Here is a 24,226-nt window from a genome sequence, read left to right as displayed (position 1 = left end):
CACAAAGTAGAGCCATGAGAAAAAAGTATCAGATAATTGCTTTAAAATTCACTATTAAAACTGAAAAAAATGCTACTTTTTTGCAGATTCATTTATACTTTCTATTCTTAACTAGAAAAAGAAAATAGATACAGACTAATGTTCATGGGTGCTCACATAATAATTCACACACCAATTGGTAAAAAACTGCATCACACTTAAAATATTCTGTAAGTAGCAATAAAGAGTTTTCTTACCTTCAGAAGTTCAAAGTAATGGAGACAGTGGTAAACAGGGGCTAGAAGTAGCCTTGGTAAAACATATTGAACAGCTTCTTTGAAACCTTCGCCTATTGACTAGAAAACAAAGTGATTTAAAATTTTAAGTTTGCTTTTCAAACATCGTATAACTTGACTTAAGAATTACCATACCTGCAAATAGAGTGCCGCTCCAGGCTTTGATAGCTGACTGAGGAAACGATCATGAAAGCCAGGCCATAGAATATCCCGGGCATACGATTCATATGGATCAAACGCCAGTTCCTTAGGAAATAAGGAAGATAAGACATAAACGATCTATCTCCACGGCAAAATATAAATAACCTAATGCCATGAACAAAGAAAGATTATATTATGGGCACATCTATGCCAGCACAATCACTTATTTCTTTTACAGCCTCTAAACAATAATATATGACTAGTAATCAATTTTACTAGAAAAAAATCTAATATTCTCAAGCAAGAGAGCAAATCTGGCAGATTTTGGGCAGAATGGGCAGATTCTGATTCTGGAAAATACAGTTTAGCCTGAACACCAAAGAATACAGTTCTCTACAACAAGGTAAAGTACATAAACATTTAGAATATTGGTGCCAGACAATTACTTTCTCATGGTTTCTTAGCAGTAGACTTTTACTTCATGCGCTGTAAGCCAAAGCTAACAGTTTATATCATCAAAAAATGTTAGTTTTCACAAAACAATTAACAAGTTTAATCCAAATTGCCAAAAAATTTTACCATCATCAATTATTATTAAACTAAACAACTTTAATGCTTAGGTCTAAAAGAGCAGAATCTACTGGTTTTGATTCCTGAGGGAACAGGCAACAGATTTTAGCAGGAGATAGGATCTCTATTCCTTTCTATCCTGGACCCTATTACACATGAAAAAAAACTATTCAGAGTATTGTGCATTGGATTCTAGCAAAAGTTCATGCCTATGAAGGGTAATTCTACAAAGAGGAAGAGGACATCTAGTGGAGGAATGCAGTAGAACAAAGTAAGAAAGACTGACAGAACGAATTATGTTTGTGAATTAATTATCCTTAATGTTGTTTCTCAAGTAATTTTTTTGGGAAACACTGAGTAAGTAACAGCAATGTGAGATCAGAAATCAAAAGACCTGAGTTCTGTTTTTTTGTAAATGCAATATAGAACATTAAGTTCCACGTCATCCTGAATTCCTTGAGCTGGTCCCTTGTTCATTTCCCAACTTCAACTCCTTCAGCTATATTTCCAACTAAAAATGTCTATATCAACAACACTGGAAATTGCAGTCCACTGTAGATTATACAGGGATGGATGGTAAGGTTTCAACAAAAGCAGTAAGAGTGAATCTTTTAATACTTCCTGTAATGAGGGCCTACGGGTAGTAAGCTCTCTTAAGATATGTGTTTCTATTTGTTCCTCAGTTTTTTATCTCAGTTTTTGTTAAATTGAGATATAACTTACATAAGATCTACAACTTGATAAATTTTTACATATGTACACAATTCATCTGTGTAATTACCACCTAAGGAAACAGAAATCTAACACCTCAGACAAGCTTCTTCATTTCCAATAGTCAACCACTATTTCTAACTTCTGTTCCCAAAGATGTTTACATGCTTTTGAACTTTGTACAAATGAAACTATAAAAAATTTTGAATCTTATTTCATGCAACATTTATCAGTTCTTTTTTATTACCATACAGTATTTCACTGTGTGAATACATTACAAATTACCCATTATGAATAAACCTGCTATGAATATTCCTGAACATGTAGACAGAGACATTCATTTTGCTTGGTATGAGCCCAAGAGTGAAATGCTGGATCATAAGTTTCATTGCATGCTTATCTTTAGTAGATATTCCCAACAGTTTTCCAAAGTGACTGTACCAATTTATAGCCTATCTACCAGCAATACAGAATTTCAGCTGCTCCGTGGTTTTAAATTGCATTTCCTTGATGAATAAAGATTTTGAACATCTTTTCTTCTTTCAGGAAATATCTGCTTAGGTCTTTTGTCTATTTTTGAAAAAATATTCAACCTGTTTAGTTATTGGTTTTTGGGAACTTTCTACATATTCTGAATATGAGTCTTTCACAGGCTGCAGATATTACAAATATCGTCTCTCAGTATACAGCATTCCTTTTCACTCTCTTAACTTTGTCAATTGATGAACAGATGTTCTTATATTTAATGAAGTCCAGTTTATCAACCTTTTCTTTTTATGGGCAGTATTTTTATGTTGTTTAAAATATCTTTTGCCTAATCCAAGGTCATGAAGATTTCATATTTGTTTCTGCAAGGTTTATTATTTTAAATTTTGTACTCACTTTAAATAAATGTTTAGTTGGGCAGAAAATTATATTTTCCCTTAGTACTTTGAATATATCACTACTCACCTGATGGCTAGCTTCAATTGTTAAAGAGAAGACCCCTGTCATTCTAATTATATAGTTCTTTTTCGGTAATAATCCTCTTTCCTCTCTCACAGCTTTAAATATTTTCTCTTTATACTTTATTTCTACAGCTTCCCTACAATCTTTTTGGCTTGGATTTATTTTTATTTATCCTGTCCAATATTTGAAATTTATTTTTGATCTAGGAACACATATATTTACTTATGGAAAATTCTCTATTGGTATCTCTTCAAATATTACTTCTTCATCATTCTTTGTCTGAAACTCCTATTTAGATGTATCTTAAAGCCTTTCAATATAGCCTTAATTACTCTAAATTTGGTCTTTCATACTCTTTTCTTGGTCTCTCTGTGTCACTGTTTCAATGAATTCCTCAGTTCTTCCTTTCAATTCACTATCCTTGAACTAGGTCTGGCAAATGTTATACCACAAAATGAGTTTTTAATGCCTGTATATTTAATTCCCAATATCCCTAATTGTTTCTTTTGATACCTACTAGTTCTTTTTCCTGTTTTTTTCTTTTCTGTTTTTGTTTCACAGTGTCTCTATAAATGGATCGATCATATTCCTTCATCACTGAGTATTCTGAATTTCTTTTACACTCTTTGTATGTCTATTGTACAAAATGAATTTCATCGAGTGAATTTATGCTGCTATTCTTGATTTTATTAGCTATCAATCTAAGCATTAGGGAATTTGTCTTGTATTTAGGAATTTTGTATTATAGGCTTCTTAAGGGGAGGCTTTTTTTTTATTAAGGTATCACTGATATACAATCTTATGAAGGTTTCACATGAGCAACATTGTGGTTACTACATTCACCCATGCGAATTACTACAAGTACCCCCCCACACACACATACCCCGCTGCAGTCACTGTCCATCAGCATAGTAAGATGCTGTAGAGTCACTACTTGTCTTCTCTGTGCCCAGCCTACATTATGTGTGCTGATCATAATATTGTAAGGGGAGGCTTTTAAGTTCTGGTTTCCTCATTTTCTCCCCCATCCCTTTATGACCACTCTTGTAGACCAGAACTGTTCTTAAAATGACGTTTGGGTCTTAGGCTCTGTGACCACATTGGCTTAATATCGTGAGATACTGTGTTAAGTTTCAAGGTATATTTGTTATAAAAGATACTGTTTTTGTCTCTCCACCTCAAGTCCTCAACTTTCTATAAAACCTGATTGGCAATAGTTGGCAAATTCGCCCAGCATTCCATTACAATCAGCGTCTTGAAGCAGGAAGTCTGGCTCTCTTTCATGGAGCACATTTAGTTCTCATTATCCTTAAGAGCTGCAGGGGCCAAGGGCAAGCCACCCCAAAATGTGCCACTTTGGCATACTGATTCCTTTAAATTAAAGCAACTGGAGAAACAGCAGGTATGAAGATACTCTGACCATCCCCCTTACTCCCCCTGAACCCCCAAACAGGAATTAAATCTCCCATGTGAAAGACACCCTCCCTGTACCTGGAAGGTAGAAGGCATCCTTACCACCAGAGATAGGGAATTCAGAGTCTAGGAGGCAGCATAAACAAATTTTGTTACTCTTTTTCTAATTTACTACCCTGTCCAAATGCTGCTTGGAATTCCTTAGTAATTGAAGCTCCCCAACAAGTTTTCTTTATCCTGTCAATTGCTCTCAGATTTACTGTCTCTTTGTCTAACATATATTTAAACTGCTTGTCTTGGTCATTTCTTTATGTTTCAGTCATGGGGCCTCCACATGTACATAATAAAACTATTTTTTTCTCCCGTTGATCTGTTTCATGTCAGTTTGATTCTTAGATCAGCTGGGAGAACATTCAAGGGTGGAGGTAAATGATTTCTCCCCAACAGAGCTACTAGAGCTCACTAGCTTGAATGTCTATTCATTTCTGATCTTGTTTTTGAGTCTAGTGTATTCCCTTTTTTCTGCTTTGTTATAATGGTTAAAAGAATACTTCTGTTTTGTGAGATAATAGAAACAAATGTTGACAATGACCCTATGAAAAAGGGGTAATACAGCTGAGTAGTTGGCAGTTAGTATCTGTGACTTTAGCAGGAAACAAGAATTAATATTCTAATATTAAAGCAAATGTAGGGCTTTTATGCAGACTTTGTCTTTTCTGATATATCATTAAACTACTTACCTCTGCTAAGTCTTCGAAGCAGCTTCCTACTAATGGATGGGGACTGCCTTCATCGGTCATTTCTACAGTATCCTCTATAAGGCCCAGTAACTTTACACTAAGTTCATGTATATCTACTATACGACTAAATATATTTTCTACATCCTGTTGGGAAGAAAAACACTTTAGTTAGATTGTATAATAAAAAAAAAGTTTGAGCAAGTAAGTCATTCTATAATCACAAAATTTAACATGACAGATATAGTGAGATATTTTAATGACTTACATATACAAGAAAATTCAAGAATTCCTTTGCAAGGACGTACAATTTGCAATATATTTTCTAGGTCAGTGGTTCTGAAACTTTTTGGTCTCAGAACTCCTTCACGCTTTTAAAAATTACTGAAGAGTCCAAAGATCTTTTGTTTACAATTAGATCAATATTTACATTTGAAATTAAAATGTATATTTTAATGTATATGAAATTATGTAGCACTTTTATGAAAAGTAATTGTAGTTTTCTAGAACAAAAAAAATTTAGTGAGAAGAATGACATTGTTTTACATTTTTTCAAATCTAACATCTAGCTTAATAGAAAGTAGCTGGATTTTCATACATATTTCTGCATTCAATCTGTTGTGATACACTGTTTTGGTTAAAACATTAGAAAAATCTAGATTTACAGATATGTAGTCAGAAAAAGGGAAGAGTCAGCAATCCATTCAAATAATTGTGCATATCTTTTCCTTCTTCTGTATAGTTCCTTTCCTGAGATATGTTACATACTATAACATTCCCCCTTTTAAAGTGTACTATTCAGCGGTTCTCGTAGTTACAGAACTGTTCAATCATCACTACTACCAAATTCCAGAACATCTTCATCATCCCAAAAAGAAAGCTTGTATCCATTAGCAGCACTCTCCATTCTTCCCTTTCCCTCAGTTACTAGCAAACAGTAATGTACCTTTTGTCTGTACAGATTTGTATACTCTGGACATTTCATGTAAATTAAATGAATATTCTTTTATGATATTACAGCAGAATTCAACAAATGGTAGTTTCTTAAAGGTTAGTTGCAATGTGGAACCTGAAACCATATCAATTTTATGCTACTACAAAGCGAATTTCATTGGTCTCTTTTGAACTTTGAATGGATTTTTTTTTCTACCCATATGTGATCCTGTAGCATTACAAATTTGGTCACTTGGAAAATACTGGTCAACTGAATTCTCAAGATCTGCCAAATAAACACACTTAATACATTTCACTACACAATATTCAAAGACCAAATACATTAGTATTACCACTGATTTTGGGAGTGGACACAAATTTTCCAAAGTTCTAATTTCACTTGAAAGCTCAAATTTTATCACTGTCAACAAATATTGTCCAATTATTTTCCTTCAAGTGACAGGTCCACTTTGTTCATTCCACTCCCATCCCCCAACTTCATTGTTTTTTTGAGAAATGCCTGCCAAATATGTAAGTCTGAATAATCATAGTTTGTCAATCATTTTTCATGAAAAAAGTAGCCAGTTCAGTTTACAATATAGTGCTTACAACACTGTACTGCAAAATACAACCACCATACGCTGGTATGCAGCAGAAGTGCTTTCTGTGTGCCTCCTATCTGCCTCAGCTCTTCTCTGACCCAGCTTTGCTGTGGCATGCCAAGCTCCTCTTCTACCGGTCATGACAAAGAAGCCATATAAATCCATATACTCCCTTTTATTTCATTTATTCATTCTACTCTTCCATTATATTATTTTTATTACAAACAGATATGCATACAAGAATGTTCAATACAACACTTTATGACTCCTGTAAGATTTTCTGTAGATTACTGAAAAATTATTTTTGTCATGGAGTATGCATTTAAAATGTCAATGGATACTCTCTAAAACAGAGTCCACTGGTTTAACCCTCCCCTCCATACTGTATGAGAGTAACAGTTTTACCAAACCCTTAAGACAATCAATACTGTCAATCTTAGCTTTTAGAAAAATGTTTAATTTTAATTGAAAAATATTCATTTACATATATTAAATTATTATTTTTGATTAGACTACCAGTGACATTTTTTTGTCTAATCAACTTTGAGGCAAGTTTCATATCCAGGAATATATACCTATCTTAAATGTACTTTTTGATGAGATTTATGCAGTTAATTTACTCTTGTAAATTACCATCATTATAATGAAAATATACAAAACACTTTCATTACCTCAAGGTTTCCTTGTTCCCCATCCCTATTAATCACCACTATCATCCCCAGGAAGTTAATGATCTGCTTTCTGTCACTGTATATTAGAATTGTCTTTTCTAGAATATTAAACAGATGAAATCATACATAATCTTTTGTGTCTAGTTTCTTTGCTCACAGTTTTGAGATGTACCCATATTGTTGCATATGTAACTACTTTGTTCCTTTTTAATGTTGAGTAGTATTCCATAGTATGAACATAACAGAGTTGCATTTCCATTAACCTGCTGATGGGTATTTGTGTTGTTTCCAGTTTGGGATAATTACAGATAAAGCTGCTATGAACATTCACGAACAAGTTTTGTATGGATGTGTTTCCATTTCTTCTGCGTAAAAACCTAGGAGTGGAATTGCAGGTAGTACACCTAGTTTTATGTTTACTATAGAACACTGACAAATTCTTTTCCTAAATATTTACATCAGATTACATTCTCACAAGCAATGTAGGAATTTTACATTCCGACAAGCAGTTGCTCCACATTCTTTCAAATATTTGTCAGTCTTTTTAATTACAGCCTTTCTAATGAGTGTGTAATAGAATCTCACTGAGTTCTTAATCTGCATTTCCCTGCTGATGTTGAACATCTTTTGATGTCCTTTTTGGTCACTGGTGTATTTTCTTTTATAAGTGTTCAAATTTTTGCCCACTTAAAAATATCAGGCTGTTTTTCTAATTATTGAATTGTAAAAGTCTTATAAATTCTGCGTACAAGTTCTTTGTTGGATATATGCATTTCAAATAGCTTCTCCCTATCTGTGGCTTACCTTATTTTTTCTGACGTCTTTTGAAGAGCAAAAGCTTTTTATCTTAACGAAGTTCAACTCATTAACTTTTTTATTTTATAGTTCTTGATTTTTGTGTCCTAAGAAATCTTCACCTATCCTTCATTTTTATTTTTTTAAACATTATTAAAATAAAATTTACATATGCAATTTATCCACTTAAAGTGAATAATTCAATGATTTTTTTTTTACTGTATTTTGAAATTTGCACAACTTATAATATATTCCTCTATATATTTTAAAGTTTACTCATTGCCATAATTTCAGCCCCAGTCTTGGCTTCTGTAGTGAACATTGCTTCTCCATTAATCACCCATGGCTGTGTGGCTACAGTTTTAGAAATTACTAGAATGCAACTCCCTTAGACAGTCTCAACTGTTCTCACTCAGCATCTCCCCAGGATCCAATGAGGTTGGTTTGATTACTATTCTAAGATCAGTAATCCCTTCCATAATATTCAATGTTATTGCTTCCCTCCTGTATGGTCCCCAAAATACTGTTGTCATACCTTTATTATGGTAATTAAGACATTATACTGCAATTTAATTTAAAAAATTTTTTTTAATTTTATCAAATGTACATCACAGTGATTCAACAGTCCCCCTTGGTAACAGTAGTCACTTCTCGGTGTCTATGAGTCTAATGCTGTTTTGTTCTTTCTGTTTTGCCTTTTTAAAAAAATATTCCACCAATAAGTGAAATAAGACAAATGGTATTTGTCTTCTCCACCTGTCCTATTTCACTGAGCATAACACCCTCTAGAGCCATCCATGTTGTTGCAAATGGCACAATTTCTTTTCTTTTTATGACTGAATACTGCAGTTTAATTTTAACTTTATATCTCTGTCTTAACTAGACTAAACTAGAGGGAAGGAATTGTTTCTTATTCATCTTTGAATCTCCACTGCCAAGTACTATATGGTGCCTAACAATATAGGCAGCACAGATGCAGTGTTTTGGTTGAATGATTCAAATGAATAAAATTCTAAAAAATCTTCCACCTAAACAAGAGGTTTAATTTTTTGGAGTACATGGAAGATTCTGTGAATTCATTTGCCCTTATACGGTCTAGTTTAGAGTTGTCTTTTAATTTCTGATACTTAATTTATTGAAACTGCTGTAGCAACTTTGTGATCACAGTCCCTATGAATTAAAACCCACAGCTCAAAAAAAAAAAAGACACATTAGCAATCATGATCTATAAATTCAAACTTGAACGGTCATGTAGAGTTAACAACACATGCAAAAATATACACATACACAATGATACTTACGTTAGCAGAAAACAATTTTGAATTGGAGACAAAAGGCTCTCTAAAAACTTTTATAATTAAATTTAGTTCCCTTATGTATTGTCGAATTTCTGCCATAAATGCTTTTACCAAATCATAGTAAGTTTGCTCTCCTGAGGTGGAAGGCTCTTCATCAGTTAAAGATAATATATTGATATCTTCTACATCTTGATGAAACATATCCATCAATACCTACATAGTTAGAGATATAAAAAAAAAGCATAATAAAATATGAATCTATAGTTAAATCTGAAGTGAAGCTCCCTAAGTTGTTTTTTGAACACAGTTCTTAAATGAGAAAGCAGATACACAATGATCTCTTCTTGGTTGTATAGCCACTGTCCCCTCCACAGTTTCTCTAAAACAGAATTCTGTAACTGGTATTACAAACTGCCTCCTCCAAGTTCTCTATCAATTATCTACTCTCTGTCTCTCTTGTTAACCAATTACTTCTAATTTGTCCCCAGATCCTGTCTGATTCCTCTTAGTTTCCTGTTTCATTCACTTGCCATTATCATCTCATTCCAGGGCCTCACCACCTCATATCTGAATTAGAATAGCATTCTAGTTGGCCTCTTTGCCTATACTTGTTGGAGAGTCATCAAAACCAGTCCTGTTTTTTCCAGAAAGTCTGTTATTACTCTTGTTGAACTCTTTCTCCTTCTATGAACTTCTACATCATTATTCCTATAAAACAATAAAGTAATATTTTATCTTATATTACTTTCTGTTTGTTTCACAAATATAAGTATCCCTTCATCAACTCTGAAGGCTTGTTTTAAACTTCTCTTGCATCTCCTCCCTGAGTAGACACAGAGTATGTACTCAGATTATTTTATATTCATTGAAAAACAATTATTTTAAAAACCAAGTATTTATTCATTAAAAAATATCAAAACATTTGAAGTTCTTCAGGTCAGGTAATTTTTAGTCTGTATGTTCACATTCTAAAAGAATAAACACTTAAACATAACTAAGTGGATTCAGTAATCAGAAAGAATATTCCAAGTCTATAAGAGTAATGAGGGAAAAAATGAAATGAGATGCTTCATCAGAAAATATTCTCTTTTCTGCAAAGTAATTTTTAAAAAATGAAAATAATGAGGCAGTATAGTACAATGACTAAGAGGTTTAGATTCAGATATGGAGGTCAAGTCTAGGCTTTGAAACTTCTCAGAAAATTCTGGATCAATTTCTTTATCTCTCTGAACTTCAATTTCCACTTTATAAAATGTAGGTAACAGCATTTACCTTAAAGGGCTATCACAAGGACCAAATTAGATAAGTCACATATATGTGTAACTTACAATAAATGTTTGCTCTTAATATTATTACAGTAAAATCATACAAGTAGTTATCTAAAGAAAGCTAGGTATTGAAATAAAACTCAAGAGTTTAGTATTTTTAGATTTTCAAATATTGTTCTCAAGTAAATCCATAACCTTCTAAGTCTTACAATTGAAATAAAATTTTAATAAATTCATGAATAAAAGATTATTGTTATTAACCCTACCTGTAGCAACATATAAAAGAAAAACTACATGGCATGTTTAAACATGTTTTAATACTGTCTATACAACTATTTCTGTAACATGCTATGTTGAGTACTTGCTATTAGACTACTGAAAATATATCCTAACACACCATACACAATTTTATTCTGTCTGAATAACATCCAATAATCATGAATAAAAACTTAAGAACAAAACATATATATAGAAGATCAGTATCCTACCTTATCAGCACACATTGCTACTTTAATATCTTGTTTTGTAATTTCATAATGCCGTATATTTCGTACATAATTCCCAACCAGCTTTAAAATATCTGCAGAAATGTATTCTAATACTGCTACTATGTAAACAGAAACCTGGTGATCAATTTTATAACCTAGGACCTCCTGAAAAATTAAAAGAAAAAACATTTAAAAAAATCCTATACTATAAATTTGACACACTGATTAAAAACAAAGTACATGTATACAATTTAGCTTAACTTTTTACTGAGGCCTGCAGCTATCAACAGCATTTAATTTTTAAGCAGTTCATCTATGAATAATATATGTGTTGCTATTTGAAAATGTTAAGGCAAAATTACCTGAGATTGTAAAATACTTAAGAAGTATAGATTAGTAAGTAGCTAATCCCTAACCTAGGAAGGGAAGCCCAACTTTAGCGAAGGGAGAAAATATTCTCATTGCTACCTAATTCAGAATAACCCGGAAAAACTATGAAAAAAGAGGTTTTTTTCTTTATGTGGAACAGGAGTTCATATATTAGTGGTATTTGGGAATATCTCCCTGCCTTATACCTCTATCTTTCTTTCCAAAGATACACAGGCTATTTCCTACTGAACAACAGTGGTTATTAACAGCATGTTAAATAATCCTATTATTAGACTTTAAAGACAATAAGGGCTTTTGTGGGGCAGACCAGTTCCTAAAGGACAACAAATTCTATTTTCTCAACAATCAAGTAAGGGGAAAAAAACCCTATGATATAAGAAGCTAACTTATAAGTTGGGGACAGGTTGCATTTACCCTTAAGGATATGTAAAAATTATTAAATAAATATTTATAGTGATATGGATGTATTAATAAATTGAAATGATAGCTACAGTTAGATCACAAAACTCAGAATTTAGGATTATTAATATAACATGCACATACCTCAATTTTTCTTAGAATATACAATTTAGTGTATAGCTAGTAAAAATCATGAAAAGAGAACTATTAAAGTATGCAATTACTAATAGTTTAGTAATTTTCTATAATTTGCACTTATTTCCTGAGACTAGTAAGAGAGGCAGATATTTCTATTCAAACAACTTGAGTACAAAACATAGCCTTTTGACAGTCTTAAATATCATCCATGTGTTTATAGTCTTAAATCTTGGATGAGATCGAACAGATCTGGATTTCTTAACACTACCAATGTAGAGCTCTGTGAACTCAGACTAAAAAGTATGTAACACTTTAGGCCTCAGTTACCTCATTTACAAACTGGAGATAAAAATAACTGTCAAATATTAAAACTCAAGAGATAATTATGCAAACATTAGCATTTTTGCCTGTATTACAGTATGTATAAAATTATTGACATCAAAAATATTATTGAGGTTTTACTTATAATACCTATATTTTTGATGCAAGAGTTAATCAGTAGTTTGCTGGATGTATTAAATAAAAATAGAAATAGCATTGTTAGAGTCCTCAGCAATTATCCTTTCAATAGCTGTGGAGAGAATCAACTGACTGGTTTAAGTGACAAGTGGGAATGGATAGTTTAGATGATCTTAAGGGAATTTTTGTTCAAAGATTATACCCTTAACCCTAAGTAGTCTAACAGAGGACTCTACACATCTAGCAATGTAAATGATTTATATCCAAAGGATTTGTAGGGACACTTGGGTCTAACCAACAGGAAAGGAGCTTTAAAAATTCCAGTAACACCTAAGAAGAACAAAACCCACAACTATAACTTTTCTGAGTCTTTTAAATTTGCATATTATTATTCACAGAAATTATTTTAAATAATGTTGCCCAACTTACACCTTCCTATTATCATATCATCCCTCCCCATAAGATGAATTATTGGAAAAATTAAATGAGATAACTTTACTCTTCAACTGACTCTATTATCCATAAAATATATTCCTAATGTTTGGAAATTGTGGGATTTATTTTGCTTTCAAAAGGCAAGAAGGCAGTATTTCAGCTTTACCTTTAATAAAGGATGAATTTTTTCTACTGGGAGAGATAAAGGGTTTCTTCGCTTCCTCTTTTCAATAGCCGATTGGGCATCAGCTATTGCCCACTTATCAATTGGATGAGGGAAACTTTTTTGAACACGTTCCTTAGAAAATAGGAAAATAACAACTAAGCAACAGAAATATTAAATAGTGCTCTTCACTTACAATTTACTTTTAAAACTGAAGAATACCAAAAGCAGGCTTTTCGTATATGGCATATTTTATATTATAAACATTCTTAAGCTAAGAGAAAACTGTTACTGTCATTGTATTGGTTTCTTAATTAGGCAACAAAGATACTAAACATTCCTTCTATCATTCAGGGGGAAAATCACACTCTGAATTTCAACTTCACTGTGGCAAAGCTAATGATATGAATGAGTATAAGCCACTTTAAACATTACTTATATAGAATTTCAAGGAACACAAGACCCAAGCTCAAAAAGCAAATAATCTAAATCCAATTTTCATTCATTTGTCCTTACTTTGAATACTAATAACAAGCTCAAGTAGCATTTTGCACTCGAAACCTCTAAAAAACTTTTTCTCTATCCATCATGCAAAGGTACTTGAGTTCAAAACTATTTACAAATCAAATCATGGAAATCAAGGGTTTATACTGGCAACAACAATTTTAATATGCTGTTGTTCATCATTAGAGTTTGAATATTCCATAGGTCACTGATTTTTAACAAAACACTTCATTTCCAACACTTATTTGGTTAGAATTTCCATTGAAAGTGAATGAACTCATGTAAAAGCTGAATTTCTTTACTTTAATAAACAACTGTAATTCAATTCAACCCAAAGGTACTTTCATCCTCTCAAGTTTTTAAAATCCACTTTCAGGAGACCATAATTAAAACCAGCAGAGGTCGCTACTACATAATTTTAACACACTTGGAATTGCTCTGTATTTAACTAGTATGTAAAAACTACCAGATAAAATTAAATATCACTCCTGATTATAAATTTAAATAAAACTTTTTTCAGTTGCTACTAAAATATAATTTTAAACAAGAAATTGCCATGTGATACTCTCTAGAGAAAAGGTACACACTGATTCTAGGACATACTAAGGACAAATTTATAAAATGAGAGAGTTTAACCCATGCAGGTTTAATAACTTTGCTCTTTATCTTATTTCAAGGGTAAATCAGCTACCAAATATAAGAAGTGATCATTTTAATTCTAATTAATGAAATTAAAGGTGTGTTGAAAGAAATTATCGTTAAAAATGGAGTTTATAAACTTTTCAAATGCCTAGTTGAAAGTTATTTTCAGGATACTATATGGTTGTATGGCAACACAGAGGTCCAAAATACTGGGGGATTTTCATAGGTAAAGTAGGAGGAAAAAAGGGAAGGGGGAGAACAGTAGAAAGAACATCCAAAAGCAAATTTTTTTGTCCTTTTTCCAAGTCAATTCTATAGACTTACCAATCCAAAAGCAACAATTACAGAGATTTAGGACTAACTTTACCCATGGTTCCCAGTGAAAATTTTCATATTTTAACTGGTGGGTAACTGAAGGGGCATAACCATGTTATAGACCTTGTGATGTTATAGCCCTGTGGCATGCTGACTTTTTTTTTTTAACTGCAACTCACAGTAAGAAATGATAAATTCTCAGTACATTTTATATTATATCCTTACACATCACACACACATACTGAACTGGAACAAAGTTTCATAAAACAAAACCTGCTCTTATATGCAATGCACTAATTTTTCTAATCATTTAAAAAAATGTTAGTTGGGCAATGCACTAAAGTGATTTTATGACCTACTAATCGTTGATGACCTAGAATCTAAAAAGCACCTGAGTATGGTGGCGATAGAAAAGCAGTAGCAGAGAATATCAGCTGAACTCAATCTAACAATTCTAAATATATTTAACATATGTCTTTGGAAAAAAATCATTGGTGGAATTAGAGAAGTAAACTGTAGGCAGGGGTTAAAGTAGAAGAAGGAGGAAAGAGAACAGCAATCCCTTCCCATCACAATTATATCCACCTAATTCCAAGTCGATTGTTGTAGGAAAGAAGGGGAAAGCAAATCAGGAATGATAAAAGAGAAGACAGAAAAGTGGAAATAATACTGATTAAGAATTTTAAATTTACTTATTAGTGTATTACTGGACCCAAACTATCAACTATACACCTAGGAGGTGACACCAAGACTAAGGATGTATGGCAAAAGATTGGTAAGGTCAAAAAAGGTGCCTTTAATGTGGAAGGGCCAAGTTGAAAGAATCACTTCATCTCTTGTAGTGGCAAATTTTGTAATTTTAAAGCAAAATAAAATTTATTTTTACAATTCTTTAATACATATCTTTTAAAAGTAAAGAAGCCCAAGAAGGAATGATCAATGAAACATTCATGATTTAGAAATTTATTACTCTGCTTTCAAAATGAATTTGTTTGAAATGAGAAACTCCATCTTCATTAATATCTAGTGGCTTTGGGAAAAACTAATAAGACAAAGAGCTAGGTTTGAGATTCTGCTCTTTTATTAGCAGAACTTGGCCTTCTCCTTTACCTAATAAAGGGGTCTAATGGATAATACTGAAGATCAATTCCAATGCATGTATTCCAGAACCTATGAAAATTCCTAAACCTAAACTTCACTGCAAATATTCAGACCTATAGGTACTTTTAAGTCCTATTAATAGTAATGAAGTCTTAGAATATATATGGAAGATTTTTTGAGAGGAGTGTCTAGAAAGGTAGAAAATATGGAGAAATTACTTGGGAAATTTAAATGTCAATGGCAAACTTACTAGAAATTAGAAAGATTCTTTAGATTTGTGAAGGTAAAGAAAAAAGTTTAAAAAATGAACAGAAAAAGAAAGCAAAGTTTTAAAATTTCAGGATATATAGTTCATGCGAAAAAGAAGTCTAAGATAAAGGATCCCAAGAAAGACTGAGTTAAATGAGAAGAAAAATGTATCAGTGTCCTGGAAAATGAGAGGTGTATAAATACAGGACACACAGGCCAGAAAGAGAAACAGAAAAGACATTACAAATGGAAATCAGTCTGGTCAATCAGAGAGAAAAAAAGAGTTAGTACAATGTGATAGGACAAGACCTCAGAAATTAGATAAAGAATATCATTTACCAGGGACATAATCAAAGAAAAAATACTACTAGTTTTTGTTTTTATTTTTTAAAAAGATTAAATACAGAAAATGAGGAGACGGAGGACAAAGCAGATTAAAGCAAGTTTTATACACTATCTTTTAAAACTTGAAATCACTTTGAAAAGACAGGGCCAAATATTACATTCCAGGACTCTGTATTCCCAGAGCATTTTATATACTTCTTTATTGACCTCGATCACTGCTTGACATTTAGTAGGATACTCAAATATTGGCAGCATGGACTAGTGAATATAGGCTACACTATCAAAACAAAATCCCATTCATTTGGACTGTGATAGTTCACAAGTTGTGGTATCTGTAGCACAGTTAACCAAACTTAAATTAGCATAAGATTATAGATATGTATGTAATCGATCAGTTTTCAAGCACTTTTGAAGTATCTATTTTCTTAAAACTATAGGGCAACTAAAAATCATTTTTACTTTTTTATTAAAACAAATCTTCTTTGGACAGAATATTAAGCAAGAATTGCTACCCTTTGAAATATGCTTGTACTTTAATAAAAATATATTCTATAGAAAGATTAAAAATTCATATATTCCATTAATTCTGACTGATCTATATAGCCCTCTCAAATTTAGATGAATTGCCTCTTACCTCAAAGTAATATGAAGGTGTCTGAAATTAATAGCCCTTATTATTTTTTAAAAAGCTCCATAAATGTATTAGAGTAATTAAAGAAATGTACTAAAGAAATAAAGAGGAGGATTAAAGATGGTGATGTGAGAGGTGAGACACAGGCTTCCTCCTAAAACCGCATATAATATGAAAATATAAGTGACACAACTAATCCTGAAAGAGCAATAGGAAAGAGGACTGCACCAAACTGCACACACCTGGAGAAAAGAATAAACTTCATGGACCAGGGTAACAACCAAAGCAGTGGCCTGGAAGGATCCAAGCCCTTTCCCCACCCCAGCTGACCAGTGGGAGGAAGAGAAACAGAGCGGGGAGGGAGTGGAGGCCTGGGACTGCTGAATACCTAACTCTGGAGATCTGCTCTGGGACCACAAACCTACATTTCATGGTGCTTGCATGGTACTCTCATGATTAGGGGGTTGGAAAGCTAAGTAAGACAGGCAGAATTCCTGGAGAGACTGAGATGCCAGCTGCTTGTAGAGAGCAGGGAACAATATCTGGCTGCTCTGGGACAAAAGAAAGGCAGGCAGTCTGAGAGACTTCCTAACAGCAAGAGGGCTGACAAAGGGGCAAGGATTGCACAGAGCTTATGGCTCAGGAAAAAGGACAGGTAGACAAAATTGTCCAGGTGCACTCTGCCCAGCAGGTTGGGAATTTTCACCATCTTCAGGTACTCCAGCTCCCTGGCAGGCTACACAGCGCCAAGGACCCCCTCCATGATATGCAGGCTACTGAGCCTTTCTCCCGGCCAGCCCCACCTGGCTCGCAAAATGGCAAACCCTACCCTGGCGTTAGGCCAGCCAGAGGGAAGACCCGTTTACAGCAACTACAAGCACAAAGCATAGAGGCTTGAACCTGTGTGCTCGGCCCACTGGTACAGGCAGTGGAGGCAGGAATAGCAGCCAGGAAGCAGGGAACAGCTCTTTCCTCCCACCGGGCACCAATACCACTCCCCTGCAAACCCCTGACATTGCTTCAGGGGCTGAGCAGCTCCAGAGAGTAGAGTTTCTGGGAACTGGGGGGCATCATGAACAAATATGAAATGCTAAAGGAACCTGGTTCAAAGTAATATTATGCATACAACTCCTGACAAAGATTTAAATGACATAGACTTCATGAATCTTCCTGAAAGGGATTTCAAAATAAAAATCATTAACATGCTCATGGAAGTACAGAAAAATACTCAAGAACTCAGGAATGAATTCTGGTTGGAGACCCAATCATTGAAGAGCACAATGGAGGGTACTAAAAGCAGATTAGATACAGTGGAGGAGACGATAAATGAAATAGAAATGAGAGAAGAGGAATACAAAGAAGCTGAGGCACAGAGAGAAAAAAGATCTCTAAGAATGAAAGAATATTGAGAGAACTGTGTGACCAATCCAAATGGAACAATATTCACATTATAGGGGTACCAGAAGAAGAAGAGAGAGAAAAAGGGATAGAAAGGTATTTGAGGAGGTAGTTGCTGAAAAATTCCCCAATCTGGGGAAGGAGATAGTCTCTCAGGCCACGGAGATCCACAGATCTCCCAACACAAAGGACCCAAGGAAGACAACACCAAGACATATAGTAATTAAAATGGCACAAATCAAAGATAAGGACAGACTATTAAAAGCAGTCAGACAGAGAAATAAGATCACATACAAAAGAGAGCCCATAAGACTTCTCAGCAGAAACCTTACAGGCCAGAAGGGAGTGGCATGAAGTAATTAATGCAATGAAGAAGGGCCATGAACCAAGATTACCTTATCCAGCAAGATTATCATTTAAATTTGCAGGAGGGATTAAACAATTTCCAGATAAGCAAAAGCGGAGAGAATTTACCTCCTAAAAACCATCTCTACAGGGTATTTTGGAGGGATCACTATAGATGGAAGTGTTCCTAAGGGTTAATAGCTGTCACCAGAGGTAATAAAACCACAGTAAAGAAAGTAGAACAGCTATTTGCTAAGCAAATACAAAATTAAATTAACTATTCCCAAAGTCAATCAAGGGATAGACAAAAAGTACAGAATATGATACCTAATATATAAAGAATGGAGGAGGAAGAAAAAGAAGGAGAAAAAAAAGAACCTTTAGATTGTGTTTATCATAGCATATTAAGTGAGTTAGGTTAGACTCTTAGATAGTAAGGAAGTTAACCTTGAACCTTTGGTAAGCACGAATTTAAAGCCTGTAATGGCAATAAGTACATACCTACTGATAACCACCCTAAATGTAAATGGAAAAAATGCACCAATCAAAAGACATAGTGCACTGAATGGATAAAAAAACAAGACCCATCGATATGCTGCCTACAAGAGACTCACTTTAAACCAAAAGACATACACAGACTAAAACTGAAGGGATGGAAAAATATATTTCATGCAACTAATAGGGAGAAAAAAGCAAGAGTTGCAGTACTTGTATCAGAAAAAATATACTCTAAAACAAAGAAAGTCACAAGAGTCAAAGAAGGACATCATATAATGATAAAAGGGTCAATCCAACAAGAAGATACAACCATTATAAATATGTATGCACCCAACACAGGAACACCTACATATGTGAAACAAATACTAACAGAATTAAAAGGGGAAATAGAATGCAATGCTTTCATTCTAGGAGACTTCAACACTCTACTCACTCTGAAGGACAAATCAACCAGACAAAAAATAAGTAAGGAGACAGAGGCACTGAACAACAATAGAACAGATGGACCTAACAGACATCTACAGAACTCTACACCCAAAAGCAGAAGAATACACATTCTTCTCAAGTGCACATGGAACATTTTTAAGAATAGATCATATACTAGGCCACAAAAAGAGCCTCAGTAAATTCAAAAAGACTGAAATTGTACCAGCCAGTTTCTCAGACCACAAAGGCATGAAACTAGAAATAAATTATGCAAAGAAAATGAAAAATCCCACAAACACATGGAGGCTTCACAACATGCTCCTAAATAACCAATGGATCAATGACCAAATAAAAACAGGGATCAAACAATATATGGAGACAAATGACAACAATAATTCAACACCACAAAATCTGTGGGATGCAGCCAAGGCTGTGCTAAGAGGAAAGTATATTGCAATACAGGCCTACCTCAAGAAAGAAGAACAATCCCATATGAGCAGTCTAAACTCACAATTAACAAAACTAAAAAAAGAACAACAAATGACACCCAAAGTCAGTAGAAGGAGGGACATAATAAAGATTAGAGCATAAATAAATAAAATTGAGAAGAATAAAACAATAGAAAGAATCAATGAAAGCAAGAGCTGGTTCTTTGAGAAAATGAACAAAATAGATAAATCCCTAGCCAGACTTATCAAGAAAAATAGAGACTCTACTCACATAAACAGAATCAGAAATGAGGAAGGAAAAATCACTACGGACACCATGAAAAAACAAAGAATTATTAGAAAATACTATGAAAAATTATATGCTAACAAACTGGATAACCTAGAAGAAATGGACAACTTTCTAGAAAAATACAACCTTCCAAGGCTGACCCAGAAAGAAACAGAAAATGTGAACAGACCAATTACCAGCAACGAAATTGAACTGGTAATCAAAAGCCTACCTAAGAACAAAATTCCTGGACCAGATGGCTTCACTGCTGAATTGTATCAAACATTTAGTGAAGACCTAATACCCATCCTCCTTAAAATTATCCAAATGGTAGAAGAGGGAATACTTCCAAACTCATTCTATGAGGCCAGCATCACTCTAATATCAAAACCCGGCAAAGACACCACAATAAAAGAAAATTACAGACCAATATCCCTGATGAACATAGATGCAAAAATACTTAACAAAATATTAGCAAACCAAATTCAAAAATACATCAAAAAGATCATCCATCATGATCAAGTAGGATTCGTTCCAGAGATGCAAAGATGGTACAACATTGGAAAATCCATCAACATCATCCACCACATCAACAAAAAGGACAAAAATCACATGATCATCTCCATAGATGCTGAAAAAGCATATGACAAAATTCAACATCCATTCATGATAAAAACTCTCAACAAAATGGGTAGAAAGGACAAGTACCTCATCATAATAAAGGCCATATATGACAAACCCACAGTCAACATCATACTTAACAGCGAGAAGCTGAAAGCTTTTCCTTTAATATTAGGAATAGGAGAAGGATGCCCCCTCTCCCCACTTCTATTCAACATAGTACTGGAAGTCCTAGCCATGGCTATCAGACAACACAAAGAAATAAAAGGCATCCAGATTGGCAAGGAAGAAGTTAAACTGTCCCTGTTTGCAGATGACATGATATTGTACATAAAAAACCCTAAAGAATCCACTCTAAAACTACTACTAGATGTAATATCTGAATTCAGCAAAGTTGCAGGATACAAAATTAATACACAGAAATCTGTGGCATTCCTATACATTAATGATGAACTAGCGGAAAGAGAAATCAGGAAAACAATTCCATTCACAGTTGCATCCAAAAGAATAAAATACCTAGGAATAAACCTAACCAAGGAAGTAAAAGACCTACACTCTGAAAACTACAAGACACTCATGAGATAAATTAAAGAAGATACCAATAAGTGGAAACACATCCCATGCTCATGGATAAGAATTAATATTGTCAAAATGGCCATCCGCCTAAAGCAATCTATAAATTCAATGCAAGTCCTATCAAAATACCAAAGCATTCTTCAACAAATGAGAAAATTATTGTAAAATTCATATGGAACCACAAAAGACCCCCAAATAGCAAAGGCAATCCTGAGAAGGAAGATAAAACTGGGGGGGATTACACTCCTCAACTTCAAGCTCTACTACAAAGCCACAGTAATCAAGACAATTTGGTACTGGCACAAGGACAGAACCATAGACCAATGGAACAGACTAGAGAGCTCTGATACAAACCCAGCCATATATGGTCAATTAATATATGATAAAGGAGCCATGGACATACAATGGGGAAATGTCAGTCTCTTCAACAGCTGGTGTTGGCAAAACTGGACAGCTATATGCAAGAGAATGTCATGAAACCATGAAACTCTTAGAAGACAACATAGGCGGAAATCTCGTGAATATAAGGATGAGCAACTTCTTCCTGAACGCACCTCCTCAAGCAAGGGAAACATAAGCAAAAATGAACTCATGGGACTGTATCAAACTAAATGTTTCTGTACGGCAAAGGACACCATCAACAGAACAAAAAGGCATCCTACAGTATGGGAGAATATATTTGTAAATGACATATCTGACAAGGGGCTAACATCCAAAATATATACAGAATTTACATGCCTCAACACCCAAAAAGCAAATAACTTGATTATAAAATGGGCAGAGGATATGAAGACAGTTCTCCAAGAAGAAATTCAGATGGCCAACAGACACATGAAAAGATGCTCCACATCACCAATCATCATGGAAACGCAAATTAAAACCACAATGAGATATCACCTCACACCAGTAAGGATGGCCAGCATTGAAAAGACTAAGAACAAATTGGTGGTGAGGATACAGAAAAAGGAGAACCCTCCTACACTGCTGGTGGGAATGTAAGCTAGTTCAACCATTGTGGAAAGCAATATGGAGGTTCCTCAAAAAATCTAAAAATAGAAACACCATTTGACCTGGGAATCCCACTCCTGGAATTTACCCAAACAATACAACTTCTCAGATTCAAAAAGACATATGCATCCCTATGTTTATCACCAAGATATGGAAGCAATCTAAGTGCCCATCAGTAGATGAATGGATAAAGAACACTATTCAGCCATAAGAAAGAAACAAACCCTATCATATGCAACAACATGGATGGAGCTGGAGGTTATTATGTTTAGTGAAATAAGCTAGGTGGAGCAAGACAAGTACCAGATGATTTCCCTCATTTGTGGAGTATAACAACGAAGCAAAACTGAAGGAACAAAATAGCAGCAGACTCAGGAACTCCAAGAAGGGACTAGTGGTTACTAAAGGGGAGGGGTGGTAACCTTGAGTATAGCAAAAGAAATGTCACAGAAACCAAAGGATTTGTTCTACTGTACACTCGAAGTTTTTAAAATCAAATGATCTTTTATCACTGCCAGAGATGTCATTTTATATTTCCAGCTCTACCTCCCACTTTCTGCAGTTGGTACTTAAACCTTCTTTCTTCTCTCACACTTTTGACTTCTTCAGAACTCAAGGTAGATGCCTCTTCTTTTGAGAAGCTAACCGTGAACCATAAAGCTCGTTATTAGTTTGTCTCTTTTATGGTTTCCCACATACCCTTTACTCTTAGTAAACCACATTATGTCAGTGCTCATGTACCCATCTGGATCTCCACTAACCTATAAACCCTAAAAAGGCAGGGGCTATGCCATCTTTTGTAATCTAAGATATTACAAAATTTCCTTCCTAGATTTTTAGATGTTTCCCTCCCTTCCAACTGGTAGAAAGGAATTCACTTACTATCTAAAATACATGTAACAATTGAAGATCAAAGATTAATTGAAATGTTTTTGAAAGGATAGCTGGCTTTAAAAAACAAAACACTTGGTCATAGTCCACTCTTAAAGGTGTAAGTATATATGCTATAGCATCAAGAAGTAGTATTTAGAGGTCAACAAAAGTTCATTTTAGATTAAAAGCAACACATGGAATGGTTTACCAGCTAAAACATATACAAATTATCATATACCCAATACAAAATTAAGCAAATCCAGTCTTCATTTTTTTAATATCATATGTATATTTTATGGACTTGAAGAGCAATTCCCCTTTCAATGACAGTACAATAAACACACATATTACATATATGTAAAGAGAAGGCAAAATTTATCATACCTCTACATCTGAAGCACTTCGGGGCTGAGCTTGGCACAGCATATTTAATAACTGCAAAATTAATTCTTCAACATACTGAAGAGCATCATCACTAGACTCAAGAGTAGGATGAACTTGCCCCTGGACCTATAAACAAAAAGCAAGATAATTAAAATTTAGGTTTGTTTAATCTAATTAAATAAACCAAAAGTTGTTTTTTTTTAATGTGGGTTTGTACTCAAGAACATGGTCTGGCTTGCAAAGACACATTTGAATGTTATGACCCAGAAGACAGAGAAGTCCTCAATCTTTTCCCCTGCCACATGCATATTTATTAACATGCTCTTGGAGACTCAGAAACCTAACTGCACAATTTCACATTTTTTTCCCTTAAATCATGGTTACTCTGAGGTGTGGGAATGCAAAGAGGGAGGGAGAGGCTGAGCTGAAGAAAAAGATGCAGTTTATATGGTTTTTGCCTAGAACCAAAAGAATTTAGAACATTTATTCAATATACTGCTTGGGCAAAACTAACCTCCTATAGATTTCTGTCCCTTGTTTAACTCTATCTTTCCTACTAAATTAGAGAGTCCAAGAGGGATATGCCTTATCTTATTCACCAATGTAAAAGTCTAGTATCTAGCACTGTGCAGGGCACACAATACAAGCTTAATAAATGTTTCTGAACAAAAAGTCACCCTACATCAAACGACACAAAATGGGCACAACTTGTGACTGTCCATGCTTTAGGTAGATAACCTGATGATCACTCATTGATAA

At 34.0% G+C, this 24,226-nt stretch overlaps 1 protein-coding gene across 3 annotated transcripts in view; it reads right to left on the bottom strand.

Moving 5' to 3' along the window:
* The window catches only part of SOS1 (SOS Ras/Rac guanine nucleotide exchange factor 1), a 115,341-nt gene that overhangs the window by 53,037 nt on the left and 38,078 nt on the right, over positions 1-24,226 (bottom strand). For all 3 annotated transcript variants that reach the window (XM_036925541.2, XM_036925540.2, XM_036925539.2), the window contains exons 2-8: positions 23,468-23,593; positions 12,838-12,969; positions 10,851-11,015; positions 9,098-9,307; positions 4,799-4,942; positions 411-521; positions 237-335 (exon numbers count right to left, since the gene is read on the bottom strand). In XM_036925541.2, the coding sequence (XP_036781436.1) occupies positions 237-335; positions 411-521; positions 4,799-4,942; positions 9,098-9,307; positions 10,851-11,015; positions 12,838-12,969; positions 23,468-23,593 (987 nt within the window). The remainder of the gene's footprint in view (positions 1-236; positions 336-410; positions 522-4,798; positions 4,943-9,097; positions 9,308-10,850; positions 11,016-12,837; positions 12,970-23,467; positions 23,594-24,226) is intronic.

Source organism: Manis pentadactyla, chromosome 2, assembly GCF_030020395.1.
Source record: "Manis pentadactyla isolate mManPen7 chromosome 2, mManPen7.hap1, whole genome shotgun sequence".
Lineage (NCBI taxonomy): Eukaryota > Metazoa > Chordata > Mammalia > Pholidota > Manidae > Manis > Manis pentadactyla.
The sequence above is the reverse complement of the archived record's forward strand: the minus strand, read 5'-3'. Positions and strand labels throughout refer to the sequence as shown.